General features: G+C 39.0%; 2 protein-coding genes across 2 annotated transcripts; both read left to right on the top strand.

The window, feature by feature from the left end:
- The first annotated feature begins 2980 nt into the window (after positions 1–2980).
- Positions 2981–5557, top strand: aqp8a.1 (aquaporin 8a, tandem duplicate 1). The gene is made up of 5 exons (XM_063003813.1): positions 2981–3269; positions 3474–3600; positions 4461–4675; positions 4975–5109; positions 5293–5557. Exons 1-5 carry the CDS (start codon positions 3013–3015, stop codon positions 5333–5335), a joined length of 777 nt encoding a protein of 258 aa, XP_062859883.1. The 5' UTR covers positions 2981–3012; the 3' UTR covers positions 5336–5557.
- Positions 5558–11567: 6010 nt separating this feature from the next.
- On the top strand, positions 11568–17221 carry aqp8a.2 (aquaporin 8a, tandem duplicate 2). Its single transcript, XM_063003812.1, has 5 exons — positions 11568–11821; positions 13077–13203; positions 14034–14248; positions 16893–17027; positions 17179–17221. The coding sequence occupies exons 1-5, from the start codon at positions 11568–11570 to the stop codon at positions 17219–17221; spliced, it is 774 nt and encodes a 257-aa protein (XP_062859882.1).
- Positions 17222–22734: the final 5513 nt, after the last annotated feature.

Genomic DNA, 22734 nt, shown 5'->3' with positions numbered 1-22734 from the left:
TTGAGTCCACGTGTTCGGCGTCATATCCAGAGGTTGGCTTTAAAAAATAGACACATGAGTGCTGCCAGCATTGCTGCAGAGGTTGAAGACGTGGGAGGTCAGCCTGTCAGTGCTCAGACAATACGCCGCACACTGCATCAATTCGGTCTGCATAGTCATCATCCCAGAAGGAAGCTGACGCACAAGAAAGCCAGCAAACAGTTTGCTGAAGACAAGCAGTCCAAGAACATGGATTACTGGAATGCCCTGTGGTCTGACGAGACCAAGATAAACTTGTTTGGCTCAGATGGTGTCCAGCATGTGTGGCGGCGCCCTGGTGAGAAGTACCAAGACAACTGTATCTTGCCTACAGTCAAGCATGGTGGTGGTAGCATCATGGTCTTGGGCTGCATGAGTGTTGCTGGCACTGGGGAGCTGCGGTTCATTGAGGAAAACATGAATTCCAACATGTACTGTGACATTCTGAAACAGAGCATGATCCCCTCCCTTCGAAAACTGGGCCTCATGGCAGTTTTCCAACAGGATAACGACCCCAAACACAACCTCCAACATGACAACTGCCTTGCTGAGGAAGCTGAAGGTAAAGGTGATGGACTAAACCCAATTGAGCACCTGTGGCGCATCCTCAAGTGGAAGGTGGAGGAGTTCAAGGTGTCTAACATCCACCAGCTCCGTGATGTCATCATGGAGGAGTGGAAGAGGATTCCAGTAGCGACCTGTGCAGCTCTGGAGAATTCCATGCCCAGGAGGGTTAAGGCAGTGCTGGATAATAATGGTGGTCACACAAAATATTGACACTTTGGGCACAATTTGGACATGTTCACTGTGGGGTGTACTCACTTATGTTGCCAGCCATTTAGACATTAATGGCTGTGTGTTGAGTTATTTTCAGAAGACAGTAAATCTACACTGCTATACAAGTTGTACACTGACTACTCTAAGTTATATCCAAGTTTTATTTCTATAGTGTTGTCCCATGAAAAGATATAATAAAATATTTGCAGAAATGTGAGGGGTGTACTCACTTTTGTGATACACTGTATATAAAATTATATATTTGTAATGAGACTAATCAACAACAACAACAATAATAATAATAATAATACATCTTTAAAATAAGTAATAAAAATGAAAATGTGTCTACTTTAAAAATCCACAGTGCCTAATTTTTAAATCCAAAAATGTATCTGATTTAAAAATCTGATTTGTGGCAGTGTTAGTTCAGTTTTAATCACCAGTTAAAATTCATATGACTTTTACAACGTAATTTAGCCCATGTTAAAATAAAGGCAGTGAAATTATGAAATAGTTTTTATGTAACATTTTTAAAAGATATAAATATATATAAATGCATATGAGTACATTACAAGATAATGTTAAACTGCTCCTGAGGTTTCATTTACGGCATTTAGCAGACACTTTTATCCAAAACAGTTTTAGATAAAATTTTTTTGACTGAATACAGTTCAGGCAATTGAGGGTTAAGGGCCTTACTTAAGGGCCCAACAGTGGTGAGGCTTGAATCAGTAACCTACTGACCTATTGAGTCCAGTAAGCTACCACAACTCCCACCAATAAAATCATCATTAATTTTTAATACACACACTACTTTAATAGACACAAGTTTTAATGTAACTATTCACAGTTTTACGGATATTAAACCAGTTTTTCTTGAGTACCAATTAGTTTCCTTCTTTGCTTTTTTTTTTACTAATTTTGAAATATATTTGAAATATTGGTAGCAATAAAACATTATATAATTGTCCCATAATTTTTACTTCAGCCAGATTAATTCATTTATTGTCTATCACCACTTTATCCTGTTTAGGGTCGCAGTGGGTCCGATTCATTGGGTGGGAGACATGACACATCCAGTACAGGTCACCAGTCCATCACAGGGCAGACACATGTGCACACACACTGAACATGTAATGCTTACTGAACATGTAATTGCATAAAGTGAATATATTTTACTGTGTGGGGGGCAGCTGGACACTGGCAGGTTGTTGTATTGCATTGTAAGGTAGACGGCACAACGTTGTTTGAAGAGTCGTACGCAATAAAATTATATGGCAGGTAATTTTTATTGTAGCTCACACACTGTTTATCACTTTTCTTAGTAAAGTAAATATGAAATGATACTTTGACATTTCTCATTTTAAAATGTGCACAATTCTGATTAAAAACAATGTCTCTTAACTTAGGAATGAACCAGGCTGTTATATATAAAAGCTAAATGGACAAAAGTATTGAGTTTTAGCCACAGCAATTGCTAACAATGCTTACAACTTTGTAGCAACGGTTTAGGGAAGGCTCTTTCCTGTTCCAGAATAACTGTGCCCCGTGCACAATGCAAGCTCTATAAGACATAAAGACAAGCTCGGTTTAAAGAAACTCCAGTGTCCTGCACAGATCCCTGAGCTCAGCCCCACTAAACAGCTGTGGATATAGTTTTGTATTATATATATTTTTTATGTGGTTTAGAGGGTTTTTGCCCAAGCTTTACGTAAATAGTACTGAACCCTGACATAATGCAAGTTTCCCTTGTGTGTTTGGTTGTGTCTGTTTGCATGCACAAGCAAGTGGGCATATGCAGGGCAAATATTAACCCAATATGGCCTTGTGCGGCAAACAAATAGGTGTACAGTACTCTACAGTACAATATAGCCCTCACGCTGCTGATTTTGTCATCATATAAATGATCTATTGGTGTTAAATCTGTGGGTGATCTTGGTATATGAATGGTATGTGACCAACTTCAGTTGTTGTAGAAAAGTTTTATGGTTTATTTCCATTCATTATCAAGATGAGATAAGCACTATCATCCATCAGCTCATAGTGCATGCTGACCTGTGCTCATGGGTGGTTCCTTTTGCTATTAAATGGAAGGGAAGTTGAGGTGGGGGGGTTGAAGTGTCAGTCTCCCTTGAGCTCCCCCTCCCCTCTCCTGTGCTCCCTCAAATACACCTTTATCAGCGACACGTGGACAGTGTGCTGGTGACAGTGGAGAGCATGACTGAGTCCAAGTGTGAACTCTTTACCGTGGCCAGTGCAGAGACAGGGGAAAGTCAGAAAGATCAGGACGCCCCTATGGGTTTCTTTGAGCGTTATGTGCAGCCGCTCCTGGCTGAGCTCCTTGGCTCCGGGCTCTTTATCTTTGTGGGCTGTGCATCGGTCATTGGCAATGTTGGCATCACAGGGAGCGTCCAGCCGGCACTGGCACATGGACTGGCACTGGCCATTGCCATTGCAATCTTTGGAGAGATCAGGTCAGTAATTTATTCTCTAATTACATTTGTTGTTAATTGTTATTGTATGATATTGGACTTGTTCTATATGCCAACTGTACTGTACATGTAAACTTTACAACTTGCAGCAAAAACACTTTGTATTTCAGTCTCAATGTAATTTAGTATTTACATTAAAATATGTCTGTCACTAAACAATGTTGGGTTTTTATTTACTTTTTTTAGTGGTGGACATTTGAACCCAGCTGTCTCTGTGTGCGTGTACCTTGTGGGAGGAATGGAGCTGGCCTTGCTTGGTCCATACATACTTGCCCAAATGTTTGGTGGGATGATCGGTGCTGGCCTTGCCAAAGTAAGATTAATTAATTTATTCCATTGTTTTTAATTGTATTGTATTGTTTTTGTTATATTACTGTAGTAATGTTAGTAATGGCAAGTTTGATACATTGTTGTAGAACGTCTTTGAACATAGAACTACTCTTAATATATCTAATGTCAATATTGATTCCAGTAAATATTAAATATTGAATATAATGGACATATAATTTTTTATAATTTATAATACTTTTATTGATGTCTGCTCATTTTGACAGTGATTAGAACTAGGTTGTTTCTTTAATCAATAAGCTATTATTATGGTTGTGATTTTAATATATGTAATATATGTGGCTTATTTGTAGTGTTACTTAAATTTTAAAATATTTATCTATTGTCTTTTGATAGTGGATAATTTAATTAGTCTCACATATGTCAATAATCTTTATCATTATAATTTGTATGCTACTTCTATGGTATTTTTATGCTTTTAAGTCAGGGGTTATTTAATGGAATGTAATATTGTTTTCCTTTTATTTGCTGTTATTGTGGTGATATTTTATTTATTTTGGTTGGGATCACCTTAATGTAAGGTTTGGTTATTGTTAAGAAATTAAACTTAATTTTTATTTTATTAATTAATCTAAAAATGTATTACTAATGTTTCTTTTTATGCTGTTTTTATAGTATTTGTTGGGTAATTAAAACACTAAGTGTAATGTCTTTTAGTTTTAGTTAATTTTAATACTAATATAAATTTTTGGGATGTGGTGTTTTGTTAATATGATATTGTGCTACATTTAAGTCTCTTGTAATAGACCTTAAAAACTATTACAAATAAGCTGTCCTGTTGTTAATAACCTGCTTTGTGTGTGTGTTGTGTCTTTGTTTATCCAGGCTATTTATCCAGCTATTGAATACAGTAATGCAACAGGAGCTGCGTTCACCGCAGTCACCAGTGGCATGGATGTTGGAGCTGCTACTGTCGCTGAGATGGTGATGACTCTTTTCTTGACCATAGTGGTTAGCATGAGTGCAATTAATGGAAGGACTCGCTGTCAGTTTGCTCCCGTTCTTATCGGCCTTACAGTGACAGCAAACATCCTGGCTGGGTAAGAGACCCATAATACATTAGTGATGTATTCATTAGTTGATGATGGGGTATCTTTCTTCTGTTGAACCCTTTTCTAACACCAACTTTAACCTCTTAAAGGGTTAATGAGCTGGTGGACAGGTGTAATGGTAGCAAGAAACAACAAATGTGTAAATGAGTGAATTTTTTTTGGCATAACAGCAACTTGACAGAATATAACATGGCTTCAAAATTATTGCTATTAAAACAAGACCAGGCATGATTGTAATGTAATAAAAAATAATTAGGTTATTTTAAATGGTTGTGTTTATTTTACAGAGGTGGGATCTCAGGAGCTTGTATGAATCCAGCACGAGCATTTGGACCAGCAGTGGTGGCTGGTCACTGGACATATCACTGGGTTTACTGGATTGGTCCTATGGCTGGTGCTTTACTGACCGTCACTATTGTCAGGTATTGTAAATTAGTTTTGATGACCTAGTGTTACTCCATTGATCTAAAATAGTTCGTTAGTAAGAGAAAACTGTATTACAGCGTTAGTGCTGTAGGTAATAGTGTTGCATTCCAGTCAGTTGAATTTGTTTGCATTATGCCTACATAACATGTTGAGATGTAATTGTGTATTCTCTGTTCTAGGTTATTGATGGGTGACAAGAAGACTCGAGTTTTATTAAAATAATGGGGTTCCAAACTGAAAGGGTCATTAATTACACTTTTGACTGAATTGTCTTTTTTTGTTATTTCTTGTTTTTCTCTCTTAAACGTTACAATGAAATGACTAACAAATTAACACATGCACATTATGTACTTGTAAAGCTGTTCTTTTTTCCTGAGGCTGCTGTAAAAACAACTGTTCTGCCATTTATTGGTAACCTTTTACATATTTGTTTACAATTTTATATGAACATGTATTAAAATAAAAGTTTGCTTTTGATAAAAAATCTGTGTATGAGTATAAATTTCAACATGATATATACAGGTCCTTCTCAAAAAATTAGCATATTGTGATAAAGTTCATTATTTTCCATAATGTAATGATAAAAATTAAACTTTCATATATTTTAGATTCATTGCACACCAACTGAAATATTTCAGGTCTTTTATTGTTTTAATACTGATGATTTTGGCATACAGCTCAAAAAATTAGCATATCATGAAAAGGTTCTCTAAACGAGCTATTAACCTAATCATCTGAATCAACGAATTAACTCTAAACACCTGCAAAAGATTCCTGAGGCTTTTAAAAACTCCCAGCCTGGTTCATTACTCAAAACTGCAATCATGGGTAAGACTGCCGACCTGACTGCTGTCCAGAAGGCCATCATTGACACCCTCAAGCAAGAGGGTAAGACACAGAAAGAAATTTCTGAACGAATAGGCTGTTCCCAGAGTGCTGTATCAAGGCACCTCAGTGGGAAGTCTGTGGGAAGGAAAAAGTGTGGCAGAAAACGATGCACAACGAGAAGAGGTGACCGGACCCTGAGGAAGATTGTGGAGAAGGGCCGATTCCAGACCTTGGGGGACCTGCGGAAGCAGTGGACTGAGTCTGGAGTAGAAACATCCAGAGCCACCGTGCACAGGCGTGTGCAGGAAATGGGCTACAGGTGCCGCATTCCCCAGGTCAAGCCACTTTTGAACCAGAAACAGCAGCACTGGACTGTTGCTCAGTGGTCCAAAGTACTGTTTTCGGATGAAAGCAAATTTTGCATGTCATTCGGAAATCAAGGTGCCAGAGTCTGGAGGAAGACTGGGGAGAAGGAAATGCCAAAATGCCTGAAGTCCAGTGTCAAGTACCCACAGTCAGTGATGGTCTGGGGTGCCATGTCAGCTGCTGGTGTTGGTCCACTGTGTTTTATCAAGGGCAGGGTCAATGCAGCTAGCTATCAGGAGATTTTGGAGCACTTCATGCTTCCATCTGCTGAAAAGCTTTATGGAGATGAAGATTTCATTTTTCAGCACGACCTGGCACCTGCTCACAGTGCCAAAACCACTGGTGAATGGTTTACTGACCATGGTATTACTGTGCTCAATTGGCCTGCCAACTCTCCTGACCTGAACCCCATAGAGAATCTGTGGGATATTGTGAAGAGAAAGTTGAGAGACACAAGACCCAACACTCTGGATGAGCTTAAGGCCACTATCGAAGCATCCTGGGCCTCCATAACACCTCAGCAGTGCCACAGGCTGATTGCCTCCATGCCATGCCGCATTGAAGCAGTCATTTCTGCAAAAGGATTCCCGACCAAGTATTGAGTGCATAACTGAACATAATTATTTGAAGGTTGACTTTTTTTGTATTAAAAACACTTTTCTTTTATTGGTCGGATGAAATATGCTAATTTTTTGAGATAGGAATTTTGGGTTTTCATGAGCTGTATGCCAAAATAATCAGTATTAAAACAATAAAAGACCTGAAATATTTCAGTTGGTGTGCAATGAATCTAAAATATATGAAAGTTTAATTTTTATCATTACATTATGGAAAATAATGAACTTTATCACAATATGCTAATTTTTTGAGAAGGACCTGTATATAAAAAACAGTGACTGAAATATGAACACTGTAATTGTACAGTTATATACTGTATCGTGGCATTGCATTTGTGCTCTGTAGAGGGAAAGAAAAGCTTAATAAGTGATTTTGGTGTCCATTGTTTAAACAAAAAGCTTTTAATAAACTTAATGCTGATGACTAATGAATTATATGCCGTTGAGGTCAACAGTTTACGTGCACTTGTAAAAAATGTGAATGCCATTCAAACCAGCCCTATTTACAAGGGCACATACAAGTTACCAGCTGTAGTAAAGTATAATCACTACCGCATAATAAAGAGGTCAATGCCCAAAAGTTAAATTACATTATACAGCTTTTCTGCACTATTAAAGTAAAATTTTAATTGCATTTTGTGTATTTTTATTCAGCAATGGATAATATTATTAACAATTAATAATTAAAACAAGCTTTGTAATGTAATGTTAATACATTACAATAATACAATAATACAGTAATAATTTTCACTTATTGTTACAACCAAAGCTTTGTATTAATTTCCCTACACATTTGCATTTGGAAAACCTTTTCCCCAAAAAAGCTCAAGAGAAAGCTCATTAATTTAATTTAAAAATCAATAAATGGAACCTATTTGCATTATTATCCTGCAATTTGACGACTTCTAGGTTTTCTGATTTCCTCCAACCTTTTAAGATCTTGAAGGTGGATTGGCTGCTTCAGCTCAATGTTATTGATTGGTGCCCTGTCCAGGGTGTATTCTTGTACCCACTGTTTTTGGTAGTGCTAAACCAATCAGGAAAAAAGTTGCTATTAAAATAAATAAATGCAAATTTTGGCCCAATGTTTGATTTTTTTGATTTTCAAATACACATTAATAATAATCAGTACAAATTAATATGGGACAAAGTGTGATAATTTACTTTTAACTAGTTTATTCAAATGGTGTTATATGCTTAAGGATCAGGTGATACTGTAAGCTTTGCAATCACTGCAAGATCACTATTTGTCAACCCCCTTGTCAGATCAAAGATCAGCATTTTATGTCAAGCCACATAAAGTGATTAGATAAACAAAAGCAGTGCATCACACAGTCAGGTGTTATGCTAGAAAATCCAGCCAAGATACATGATTTTTACACAATATATGTTTGTTTACTTTACTTGCTGTCTGTAAAAAAAACACCTTTATGTTCCACATTTTTACACTTTATATATTATCATACTTATACTGGTTGGACATTTTGCTCATAAAGCAGCTTTAATTAATTGTGATATGAATTTTATATAGTGTTAAATACACTTTGTTGAATTTTGGTCCACATTGACTGCATCATGTAATTACTGCAGATTTGTCAGCTGCACATTTATGCTACAACTGTCCCATTGGTGCTTTTCTGATTTCAGGTCTAGAGACTAGTGAGGCAGTAAAGTACTCTGAACTCACTGTGTTTTCAGTTCTACCAGTTTAAAAAGAATTGTGCTTTGTTACCTGATGCCTTACCATCCTAGAAGTAGCCATTATAAACCACGCTTGATTGTTATTGGGGCCAAATGTGTGCCTAGAAAGCATTCCCTGCATTATTATGTCACCACCCCCAGCCTAAAATAATAGACACAAGGCTTTAGCATCTGCATGTTGCAACATATATCAAGATTTTGTTGACTCCCTGCACACTGTAGCCTCAGATTTCAGTATTTAGCTAAAAGGAATGGAACTTAATGTTGAACTTGCTGTTGTAGCGCATTCACATCAAGGTTTATTGTGCTGTGCACTTTGAGATGCTTTTCTGCTCGCTCTGGCACCAACAACCATTCCACGATCAAAGTCATTCGGATCACAGTTCTTCTCTATTCTGTTTGCTGTAAACATTAACTAAAACTCTTGATCCATGTTCAGATAATCTTTTGCATTGTGCTGCAACCACATGACTGACTGAAATATAGCTATATAATTGAGCATGTGTTCCAGATAAAGTGGGTGATGGGTGTAGATATGTAGATAAAAAGATAGCAGCATTCCTATCAAATACAGATAATATACGTATATTGACAGACTGTGATTGTGTGAGATTCAGATAAATAGGAAATTTAACTCACTATTTGCATACTTACTATTGGCATACTTTTCCTGCAGAAAAGAGAAAAACCAAACACAAAAAAAAGTCAATAAAAATTATTTAAATAATCACATCACCACTGCATATTTCATTATTAAATTTAAATTTAATTCTGAAAACCTGAAAACTGATCGACTGGTGAGTTTAATATAATGCAACTTGCTAGCTTGTTAAATTAATATTGAGGTGCTCTAGTGCAGCCACACTTGGGAGTGCTGAGTCAATATGGAATACATTTATGGATGTGTTAGGGAGGACATGTTTTTTTATTTTTATTTTGTCATGTAGGAGTTACTGATGTTCTGCTTGTTCTTATTGTTCTTCTTGAAAACTTTAAATAAAATGGTATTTAAAAGGGGGTGTTGAGGCTTAGTTTGGCAGTGGTAATGTTAGTGGCATGTGTGGCAGAGATCCGGTAAAAAAACACTCCTTGTTGCTCTCGTCGGTTTTTGCGTTATATCCTGCCAAAACACAAAAGGCTTCGTTACTAGAACTTGTTTCCTGGAAATGCTTTGTGTTAAGTGAATGTGCTATTAGGGAATGCATTGTCTACTGCTAGTGTTTCATGATGAACTAGCTGATAGGGTTTTATTCCCACCACCAGTTAACTGTCTTTGTAATGTCTGTGTAACCCATTGTTACCCTCATTAAGATTAATTGCTAAATATGGCTGTATAAATAAACTGTCAGATTCCAATTGTGAAACAGATTTCATTACTAACACAACACATATCACACTAACACATAGCACAAGAAAGTAAACGTGATAAGCCACTAATATGTTCAATAGTGCTTCTGGGACAGTATTTGTGGATATATCCAACTAACAACCAAACATTGAATTATTATCAGGCAGTTTATTGAAGGCTTATTTCGTGCTGCTATGTCAAAGTTGAATCCAATAATAAACTAATCAACTTTTCACAGCACTATTAATAAAATATTGTAATACCAGACCTCAGTAAGGAGTGATAGACTTTACATGGTCAAAGTTTATTGTTGGAAAATCAAGTCAAGCTTCTTGTGCAATACATGACATGTGACTATTGGTGATTAATTAATTGGAGACACTGAATTTGCCCTATAGGTGAATGTGTGTGTGTGTGTGTGTGTGTGTGTGTTTGTCTGCCCTGCAGTGGACTGGTGCCCTGTCCAGAGTGTTGCTGTGTGCTTTTCGCCCATTGAAAAGCTAAGATAGACTCCAGCGCCCCCCCAATTTTTTTTTCCAATTTTTTTTTTCCAATTTTTGCTTTATACAAGACTTTAACTGCTTAGTAGTCAGTGTTCGTCGTTGTTGGATTCTCGTCTTCATATTGATTTATACATTTTGAAAAGAACACAGATCTGGGCTGCAGGCAGGTCGGTCAAACACACACACTGTGTCTGTGATGCCACCTGTTGTAGCAAAGTAGCAAATGCAAGAATCAGTCCTGGCATTGTCTTGCTAAAATGACCATGAACTTCACAGGAAAATAACATGGGTGTCTCTAGTCTAATTGATACCAGTTATCAATTACATCTGGTTAATATTCACTAGGGGGCAATTACTTTTTTTACACAGGGTCAGTTACAGTTTGATAACCTTTTCATAAAAAAACAATAAATGATCGTCCAATTGTTTTTGTGAAGTACTTAATTTAGTTTGAGGGTTTGAAACAATTAAGTGTGGCACATGCAATAATAAATAGATAAGTAAAGGGGCAAACTACGGTGGCCGAGAAGTGCAAAACAAATTTACATTTTAGAAAACAAAATTACATATGCCGAAAACAACTTTACAAGTACTGAAACACTTTTACATATGCCAAAACATATTTACAAACACTGGGTACCCAAGCACTTGTAAATTTGTTTTTGCTTTCATTGTAAATGTTGTTTTTGTTTTTTTGTAATTTTGTTTTCTGAAATGTAAATTTGTTTTGCACTTCTCGGCCACCGTAGCAAACACTTCATGACACTGCTTATGTGTCTTACAAGTGTATCTACATGTTTTTATTACTTTATTTGTATGCAACAAGTAACTTTTACATAACCAAGATACTTCTTGTTAGCTGATATTGATAAAACTAGTTCACTGACCTGCCAGACTGTTTAATCTCTCCTGCAAATCTGACAAGTACGTGTATATGGTTATATACAAGCTGAACTCCAGCAATCAAGGTCAAAGTTACAAAAGATTCTCTGTCAACCTAGTGATAATAAAGAATTATTCAGAGCTGCAAGCACATTCCTTGTCAGTATTTTCTTTTTCACTGCAAGCTGACAAGGCAGAACATAGTAGGTATGGAAGAGGAGAAAATAGAGCTCAGACAAATGGAAAAAACCTGGGAGAATAACCCCAAAAAGGTTGCTAAACCAGGCAGCACATTTGAGAGAATCATCCAGCCATGCATTGGAGAGCTTGTAGGAACTATGTTTTTTGTCTTCATTGGATGTGTGTCTGTGATTGAGAATGTGGAGGCAGCAGGACGGCTACAGCCAGCGCTGGTTCATGGTTTGGCAGTGGCGGTGATGATTGCGTGTATGGCTGAGATCAGGTAGAAAACTTCTCATTCTTTGTGAGTACTTTCTGACAAAACACAAAGCTTCATTACTAGAACTGCTTTTATTCTTAATGTTTCTAGTGAAGTATTAAAGTTACTTCAGAAAATGTATTTTCCACAGTAAAATAATAAGCAGGTTGTTTGTCACATATGACTTAAGTAAATAATATTAACCAAACCAGTTTTTTTCTCTCAGTTTAGTCATATCCAAATTCCAAATCTTCATTACATATGTTATACTAGCACTGGCCAACACGTGAACAACCACTGGCTGCTTCTTTTTACCAGCCAGGAGCATACATACACCGATCAGGCATAATATTATGACCACCTTCCTAGAATTGTGTTGGTCCCCCTTTTGCTGACAAAACAGCCCTGTTTTGTCAGCAAACAGGTGCCGTATTGAAGAGATAATCAGTGTTATTCACTTCACCTGTCAGTGGTCATAATGTTATGCCTCATCAGTGTAGAATAATGCTTTTAAATTCCTACGCTGCTTGTGTCAGTGCCTAAACCAGACAGTAGGAGTCATGATGCAGTGTCATGATGACTTCCATCTATGCCATTTATTTCTCCTTTTCATAAATATGATCAGTTATGTATGTAAGGCTCCACTCTGTGGTGGTGGGCTATCTTATTAGACCCCTGCACCACCTGAGCACCCAACCAAACCAGGGCACCAGCTTTACACTCACCCATTCAGATGTTTAGAGAAATTTTACCTCAGGATCTTTAAAGCTTGGCAGCACCATATTTCACTTTAAATAATTATTTTTTATGGTTGTATGTGCACAAAAGCTTTGAAGGGTTGCCAAAAATTATTTGAATTTTTAATTACTAGCATTGAAGAATTGACAAAGAGAATGGAATTTGGTGATTGATCGCAGATCATAACAGAATGACAGAATATTTCTTCTAAATGAATCTAAGTAACAAACATTTTACATTTTAAGTAGAAGCTAAATATTTTAAATGAAAAAAATCAATCAGTATGAAAAATTCTACTTCAAGTACTGGAACCAGGTTACTGCCCACCTGTGGTCTCAATCCTCAATCCTGTGCCAAAAAGAGTGCTAAGTTGGAATAACTCCCTGACATACTATCAGTTCTGAATTAAAGATTATTAATAAAACCTTATTTTATTAGCGAGTGGCTAAATTATGCTTTGAATACAGACATATTTTGCATTTGTGACAACCAACCCCATCCTCTTCAGTATGCCAATGCAAAATCTTTTTTGTTTTTACAGTGGATCTCATTTCAACCCACCCTTCACCCTCGCTATTTACCTGTGTGGAGGCATGCAGCTGGTGATGGTTTTCCCGTATATTATCAGCCAGATAATTGGAGGTGTGCTGGGCGCTGCCATGTCAAGGGTATATATAATGTATATATGAATATAATGTATATGATGTATATAATGTATGTATGAATATAAATGTATATGTAGATAACATATATACAACATTGACTCTTGGCTGATCAGTCAGATTCGGTATCCAGACATGAAGGGCCTTGGTCAGTGAGGTAAAAAAAAGAACGGTCAGTGTTAGCCAAAATCATCATCCCACTGAGGCCTGGACTCAAAATACACTGAAAATCTAAGTAAACAAATGAAATAACAGGCTGGTCATTGAGATCAGATGTCTTTATATTAATAGGACCAGTTAACCTTCATCCATTGTCTGTGTGCCAATTGTGCCAATGGGCAATTTGACTGGCCTACGAATATGCAGGCCTATATACAGAAGGGTTTGATGCCTTGTCACTGTTGTGACACATTTATCCTATTTACCTAAAATTATGGGCAATTTGAGCCACAGTAGCTCTTCAGTTGGTTTATACCAGACTTCATAGCATTCAAGTCCTCTGGCATCTTGGTTGCCCAACAACCTGACTGCTGTTTGTGGCTTGTCCCTTCTCAGACCACTGTTGGTGGGTACTCACCACAGCTGTCCATGGGCACCCTTTACTGTTTTGGAGATACTTCAACCCGGCCTTTTTTGCTTATCTGCTGAATTAAACATGTGTTAACCAACATCAGCCCAACATTTAATATATACCTGACTGAGACATGCACTATTGTTATGAAATAGGCATTGCCATGCACATTTTGTGGGGTGGTCCTAAAGTTTTGGCTCATCAATCTGTGTGCGTTTGTACATAGTACATTGCATATTCTTCTTTATAATATTGTGGTTTTTAGGTCATGACATCAACAGAGAACTATGTTAATGCTACCGGTGCAGCTTTCACTATTGTACAATCAGAGGACCAACTATTACGAGCTGTCTTTGCTGAGATGACCATGACGTGCTTGGTGACCATGGTGGTGCTGCTTGGGGCGGTAAATGGGAAAAGCAAGAGTCCCATGGTGCCTTTTATGGTGGGCTGCACCGTGATTGTCAACATCCTGGCCGGGTGGGTCAACAATGCTTAAAAAAACGTGATCACATTCATAATTTTATGGCTATTACGCACAATATTGTACAAATCAGTCTTTTCTTTTCACAAGCTCTGTTCCGCTTGGATAAGAATGCATAACTATGTTAGTCAGACTTTTGAATAATATGAGAACGATGTGCTCACATAATTCTTCATCTGAGGGAAATACACTACATGGTCAAAAGCATGTAGACATCCTTTTTACTTGTGAATTCAGAAAAAAATTAAATAGCTTACCATGGCACTGTTATTTCTGCTCTTATAAATATAAACATATATAACAATAAACCCTTATATACTTTGATATGTAACTGGTTGACCTTGTAGGTGCTCATATTGTATAATAGAGATATATAGGAAGAAAAACAGCTTAGCAATGAATCAGCAAGTCAAACAAGCTCATAAGCAGGTTTGCAGAGCCCTGAAACATATATTATTTATATATTTACATTAATATCCTTGGCTGTACCATTTACAACCAATTCCAACTGCATCTGGAAGCAACATCAGGAGATTCCTGATGTTTACCATGTGCATTGACAAAAATTTGGCTGAAGTATTGTAAACACACTGCTATTGGACTCTAGATAATTTTGGATGCTACAGATGCCATGACAACAATAGAACCACCTACTATAATGGCAAATGTAACATTTTAAGAATGTGGAAGTGGAAGATGATGTATAGATAGATAGATAGATAGATAGATAGATAGATAGATAGATAGATAGATAGATAGATAGATAGATAGATAGATAGATAGATAGACAGACAGACAGACAGACAGACAGACAGACAGACAGACAGACAGACAGACAGACAGACAGATAGCTTACATACAAACAACTGGCCATTAAGAGCATTTTAAATTACATACAGTGTATCACAAAAGTGAGTACACCCCTCACATTTCTGCAAATATTTTATTATATCTTTTCATGGGACAACACTATAGAAATAAAACTTGGATATAACTTAGAGTAGTCAGTGTACAACTTGTATAGCAGTGTAGATTTACTGTCTTCTGAAAATAACTCAACACACAGCCATTAATGTCTAAATGGCTGGCAACATAAGTGAGTACACCCCACAGTGAACATGTCCAAATTGTGCCCAAAGTGTCAATATTTTGTGTGACCACCATTATTATCCAGCACTGCCTTAACCCTCCTGGGCATGGAATTCACCAGAGCTGCACAGGTTGCTACTGGAATCCTCTTCCACTCCTCCATGATGACATCACGGAGCTGGTGGATGTTAGACACCTTGAACTCCTCCACCTTCCACTTGAGGATGCGCCACAGGTGCTCAATTGGGTTTAGTCCATCACCTTTACCTTCAGCTTCCTCAGCAAGGCAGTTGTCATCTTGGAGGTTGTGTTTGGTGTCGTTATCCTGTTGGAAAACTGCCATGATGCCAGTTTTTGAAGGGAGGGGATCATGCTCTGTTTCAGAATGTCACAGTACATGTTGGAATTCATGTTTCCCTCAATGAACCGCAGCTCCCCAGTGCCAGCAACACTCATGCAGCCCCAGACCATGATGCTACCACCACCATGCTTGACTGTAGGCAAGATACAGTTGTCTTGGTACTTCTCACCAGGGCGCCGCCACACATGCTGGACACCATCTGAGCCAAACAAGTTTATCTTGGTCTCGTCAGACCACAGGGCATTCCAGTAATCCAAGTTCTTGGACTGCTTGTTTTCAGCAAACTGTTTGCTGGCTTTCTTGTGCGTCAGCTTCCTTCTGGGATGACGACCATGCAGACCGAGTTGATGCAGTGTGCGGCGTATGGTCTGAGCACTGACAGGCTGACCTCCCACGTCTTCAACCTCTGCAGCAATGCTGGCAGCACTCATGTGTCTATTTTTTAAAGCCAACCTCTGGATATGACGCCGAACACGTGGACTCAACTTCTTTGGTCGACCCTGGCGAAGCCTGTTCCGAGTGGAACCTGTCCTGGAAAACCGCTGTATGACCTTGGCCACCATGCTGTAGCTCAGTTTCAGGGTGTTAGCAATCTTCTTATAGCCCAGGCCATCTTTGTGGAGAGCAACAATTCTATTTCTCACATCCTCAGAGAGTTCTTTGCCATGAGGTGCCATGTTGAATATCCAGTGGCCAGTATGAGAGAATTGTACCCAAAACACCAAATTTAACAGCCCTGCTCCCCATTTACACCTGGGACCTTGACACACGACACCAGGGAGGGACAACGACACATTTGGGCACAATTTGGACATGTTCACTGTGGGGTGTACTCACTTATGTTGCCAGCTATTTAGACATCAATGGCTGTGTGTTGAGTTATTTTCAGAAGACAGTAAATCTACACTGCTATACAAGCTGTACACTGACTACTCTAAGTTATATCCAAGTTTCATGTCTATAGTGTTGTCCCATGAAAATATATAATGAAATATTTGCAGAAATGTGAGGGGTGTACTCACTTTTGTGATACACTGTACATGTTTTACTTCTATTCAGGGGTGCAGTATGAATTTAAGACTTATCTGGTCAATGTTTGTTTAAGGGTCCACACTGACCCCTGTCTACTTGACATTCCCCTGTCCCATTTTCTGTGTATGGCTCTTCAAGTTCTGCATTTTCTGTTTCAGAGGGGATGTCTCTGGTACCTGTTTAAACCCAGCGAGAGCTTTGGGACCAGCATTAATAGCTGGTTACTGGAGTTATCACTGGGTATACTGGGTTGGCCCTATCGGAGGTGGTTTGATAGCTGCAGCCCTTGTAAGGTGAGTTTGCTTTGCTTACCTTACACTTGTAACCACTTATACAGTACACACTTAAGCACATTCAAAGGTTTATTATTGCTTTTATTATATTATTCTTTTATTATCTCAATTATATTTTGGTCTCCTTTATCATTTGGTCTCAATTATTCAGGCTTCTTCTTGGAGATGAGAAGATCAGAGTTATTATGAAATGATGCCTCTAAAACAGCTAAACCTTTTTAAAGATCAAGCCTGTTTGACTTTTCATTGTGTCCTCATCATGTCTGTCTTCTACTATGTCTGTTTTTTTTCTTCAGTAAATGTCATTGTAACTGTAAAATGTTGTATTGTAATACTTGTATGTTTTTACTGAATAAAAATTTCAAACGTATTTGATTTTATGAAAGCATTCAGTCTTTTTAGGAATCAGCATGACACTGCTTGACTTGGCAATGTTTGCCCATTCTTCATTGCAAAAGAGCTCCAAAAGGCCTAAAGGTTTTGTGCCAAAATTGACCGCTATCTGGAACTGTTCATAATTCCCTTCACTTTGATTAAAGCCCCATTTCCTTCTGATAATAATAAACAGCCCTGAAGTATAATGCTGTCACCACCATGCTTCACTGTGGGTCTGGTATTCTTTTGGTGATGTGAAATTTTGTTTTTGTGCCAAACATATATTTTAGAATTGTGGCCAAAAAGTTCAACCTTGGTCTTAACAGACCATAACATATTTTCCCACATGCTTTTGGCAGACCTGATGTAGGTTTATGGAAAATTTTGCCAGGCTTGGATGTTGTTTTTTTGTAAGAATAGACTTGTATATGGCCACCCAGACATATGAAGAATATAGATTATTGTCATATGTAGTATACAACCAGTACTTGCTAAACATTCGTGCAGCTTGTTTTACATTGCTGTAGGCCTCTTGGCAGCCTCCCAGACCAGTTTTGTTCTTGTCTTTTCATAAATTTTAGAGAGACGTCCAGTATCTTGGTAATATAACATAGTGTGATTACCTCTATAACCATAATCTATGGCAGTTTGATGTTCTGAAACACATATTGTTTACAAATTGAGAGCCTTCAAAGACATTTGCCAGTCATCCAGGAGCTACATCATGTGACTTACTGCCCACTGCCCACCAATGCCAATCCCCACTCTGATTGAGGAGAATGAAGCTAACCCATGCCCCCTCCTACACGTGGCCAGCAGCCGTATGCATTTTGTCACCTACACTTGAGTGCAATGTGGATCAGCACTGTGTACAGAGAGACACACCCTGACAGCACTCTTTTCCCGTCTCTGTGCAGGCGCTATCAATCAGCCAGCAGAGGTCGTAATTGCATTAGTTATGAGAGAGTCCCTATCCCTATCCGGCTTTTTTAATATCCCACCCCTATCTGAATCCGATACGATGTATTCAAGAACCCAGCTCTGGTGTTCAGTGTGTGTTTTTACCGCTGCGCCACCTGAGCGGCCGCCCCTTTTCTCTCTTAAAACAACTTTCTTAAAAGTTTCCACTGATTGTTGTTCAGTTGGATGGAGCTTTAGTTTTATGCTGTTACCGTCAACGTGACGTCACCGGAAGTCCATCTCCACTGATTGTTAATATCCCTGAATGTTATTTTAAAAGATTGGTAAAAATGGAATGGACACATTTACATTTTCAACATTTAGCAGACACTTTTATCCAAAGCGACTTACAGTTGTGACAGTATACAATCTAAGCAATTGATGGTTAAGGGCCTTGCTCAAGGGCTCAACAGTGGCAATTTGGCAGTTGTGGGGCTTGAACCGGCAACCTTCTGATTACTGATTCAGTACCATAACCACTAGGCTACAGCTGCCCATTACACAGTCATATGACCTGTGAAACTTTCAGTCATTGAGACAACAATGTGCTCCATTTTATATCAGAATGTTTTTAAGACAAATGTGAATCTATTTATCCAGCAGCTTAAGCTGGGTCAGAATTGAACCATACAACAGGAAAATTATCACAAATATGCCAGCAAATGACATCTAAATGGCTAAGAAAAAATCCAGTTGATGGGCCAGACCTTAGATCTGAATAGCAGTGTATAAAATTATGCCTCCAAACATCAATAACCTAATGCAATATTGTAAATAAGAGTTGTTCTCCAAAACAGTGTAAGGTTGTTAAATATTTTTAATGAAAATGCTTAAGATTACGAAAAAGAAGAGATGATGCAGTAGTTGTGGATTTAATCCCACTGCACAAAACCACTCATCTACACTGAGTGAAAATGTTTACTCAGTATGGATTATGGATTATTACTCATTGTTTGGGTACAAAGTGTTTTAAATGTTGCTAAAAAAACAAACAAACAAACAAACAAAATAAATCACAAAATGCTGCATATACAAAGAAAAGACATAAAGAAAAGAAACACCCTAAAGCCTCAGGGTGTCGCTGTACACTGTACACAGGGTTGATTGCCCACACAAACACTGTCAAAGTACACTCTGGTCACGCATGCGCAAAGAGCCCACAGGAGGGCGCCAGTGCAACATGGATTAACGCTCCCATTGAAGGCGCTTTGAAAAGAACTGCGGAAAACTGGGTCAAAGTTCAATTAGGTGAACTTTAAGTGCCGCAGGAAGCGCGACAAATGTGCACAATGCGGCAAATGTGCACAGACAAGAACAGCGGCAAACTAAGCGGCATTAAACTGGAATCTCTGGTGACTGTGGCTGAAAGAAGGACACTAAGCAAACTCCACTCCATCATGGACAATGTGAACCACCCCCTGGCCTGCACACAGTTGTCATAAAACAGAGGAGTATGTTCAGTGACAGACTGCCGTCACTGAGCTGCTCCACGGACAGATTAAAAAGGTCATTTGTCCCCAGAGCCATTAGGCTCCAGCATTCGTGGACAACGGGTGATCACTAAGGACTGAGCGTATATACATGTAGGGGAGACTGGGTATGGTTGTAACATGGGGAGAGTTGTAACACCACCAATTCCACCAATTACAGATAAGATAGGAGTCATATGATCATTCCAGTGTTTACCCATTTCCTCCCCAATCCCACATGGTGGTTGTCAAGGCTGGAAATAGGCGCATGCAGATTCTATAAAGAAAACACTGATTTTGAGGTAAGAAAGTAAATTTTTCAACCAAGACTATATTTTGTTTAGTACTTATAGTATTGCAGATAAAACCATGTAAATTATATTACATTAAATTGTTGTTTTTCAGTCAAAATGTGATGCATTTTTCCCCTGCTAATTTCAAACCACTATGCTAATATAGCTAGCTAAACAATGGCTAACAGGGGTGGGGTGGGTTGTAACACATCTTTAAAAAGTGTTACAACCATCCCCTTACATACAACTAAGAACACTTTCTTGATTTTAATAACCTTGCAGAATGCCTCGGCAGTGGAAAAGAAAGACTGACAGAGGTGTGCCTGCAAATGTATATGGGACATGGGAAATGGGATATGCCATGTAACACTCAGCAGATACTGCAAATCACTGCAAAAGCTGAGAGACCAGGGGTCCAGTGATCTTCCCAGTGTAGGTTACAGGAGCAGCAACAAAGTTTTCTCTGAGGTGCAGGAGGAAGTGCTGGTTGACTATTTGACTCAGGCAGCAGACCTGTATTATGGACTCACTCCACGTGAGGTAAGCATATGACAGTTTAGTCACTGGAGAGCAGAGAAGAATTGAATACTAGTGTAGGTGTCAGACAAATTGAAAAACTTTTTGTGTCTATGTACTCAGGTTTTCTATTCCACTTTATTTTAGGTCAGAAAGTTTGCATATCAACTGGCAGTAGTATATAACATCAAACACCCACAAACATGGGATGAGAAGCAGATGGCAGGGCCTGACTGGTTCACATTCTTTATGAAGCGGAACCCCAGCCTGTCAATGAGGAGTCCAGAGGCAACCAGCCTTACTCGGGCCACAAGTTTTAACCGCACAAATGTGGAACGTTTCTTCAACAGCCTTGGACAGGTCATTGAGAGATACAGCTTTGATGGGAGCGATATGTGGAATGTAGACGAAACTGGTGTAACAACAGTACAGTCACCAGACCGTGTTGTTGCACGTCGCGGAGTCAAACAGGTGGGTGCGATGACATCAGGTGAGAGAGGTGTGCTCGTATCTGTAGCATGTGCTGTGCAAGCACTGGGAAATACAATTCCTCCCTTCTTCGTATTCCCCCGTAAACGTTACAGGGAATACTTTATTCAGAGTGGGCCAGCAGGGAGTGCCGGAAGCGGTAACGCCTCGGGATGGATGCAAGTGGAAGACTTTCTCTTATTCCTTCTTCACTTTGCAAAACACACAAAGGTCAGCCCAGAGAACAAGGTTTTGCTTTTGCTGGATAACCACTGTTCACATATATCTGTGAAAGCTATTGACTTCTGCAAAGAAAAGGGGATTGTGCTACTTACCCCCCCCCCCCCCCCCCCCACTGCAGCCATAAACTTCAGCCATTGGATCGCAGTGTCTACGGGCCATTCAAGAAAATGGTTAATACTGCCAGTGATGCCTGGATGAAGATGAATCCTGCCCAGACGATGACGATATATGATATTCCAAGTATTGTGAAGACTGCTCTGCCTGCAGCTGCAACACCCAAAAACATTCAAGCCGGTTTCCAATCCACAGGTATTTGGCCCTTCAATCCTGACATTTTTGAGGAGTGTTACTATGCACCCTCACAAGTCACTGACCGTCCAGACCCTGGTATACCATTGACATCTGAAGCTTTCCAGCCACAGTCTCCACCAACTCACCTGGGGAGTGCCTCCTCTCATCCAACTCACCTGGCAACTGCCTCCTCTCCTCCAACTGACCTGACGACTGCCTCTTCTCCTCAACTGGGTACTTCCTCCTCTTCTCCAACTCACCTGGCGACTGCTTCCTCTCATCCAGCTCACCTGGAGACTGCCTCCTCTCCTTCATCCTACCTGGTTACTTCTGGCTCCTCTGCAATTCATGTCACCATGTCCTGTGCTCCAGATGAGCCATGCACATCTGGGTTGTCTCGAGGTCAAGCATTCAGTCCTTCGGCTATACAGCCATTTCCAAAAGCAGGGCCAAGGAAAACAACTGGCAGTGTCAGGAAGAAGAGGAAGTCTGAAATACTCACCGATACACCAGTGAAACAAGCACTGATGGAAGAAGAACAAAGAAGAGGAAGCAAAAATGCAAGAAAGAGTATCTTGGGGAAGCATAAAGGCAAGCAAAAGAAAAAGATAAGAAAGCCCACCAGGAAAATGTTGAAAGCCAATACTGAGGATTCTGAGACCTCAGACGATGAAAACTTTTGTGTTGTCTGTATGGAGCCATTTGGCAACTCAAAGCCAAAGGAAGTGTGGGTAAAATGTGCCCTATGCAGTCTCTGGGCCCACCAAGCCTGCACTCCAGGGTTACCAACATTAATTTGTCACCATTGTGACTCTGATTAAGAATACACACACATAGATAGACACACACTCACACACTGACGTCGTTTTTAATTTGACCTACATGTAGCCTACATGTTCTTTACACAGGTGCATTGTAGTAGAGTGTTCATTAAGCATACATATCATTAAGGAAGTTTGTTCTAGTACACTAATTTACATACACATGCACACAGTCCTGAGCCAAACAGAAAGTGGATTTGATTTATGGTTAGTCACAGAGAGAGAGACATTGTTCTGGATTGTTCTTTTATTTCAATAAAGCTCTTTTTGA

Source organism: Trichomycterus rosablanca, chromosome 10 (genome assembly GCF_030014385.1).
Source record: "Trichomycterus rosablanca isolate fTriRos1 chromosome 10, fTriRos1.hap1, whole genome shotgun sequence".
In the NCBI taxonomy this organism is placed as follows: domain Eukaryota; kingdom Metazoa; phylum Chordata; class Actinopteri; order Siluriformes; family Trichomycteridae; genus Trichomycterus; species Trichomycterus rosablanca.
This window is presented reverse-complemented; position numbering and strand designations above follow the sequence as displayed.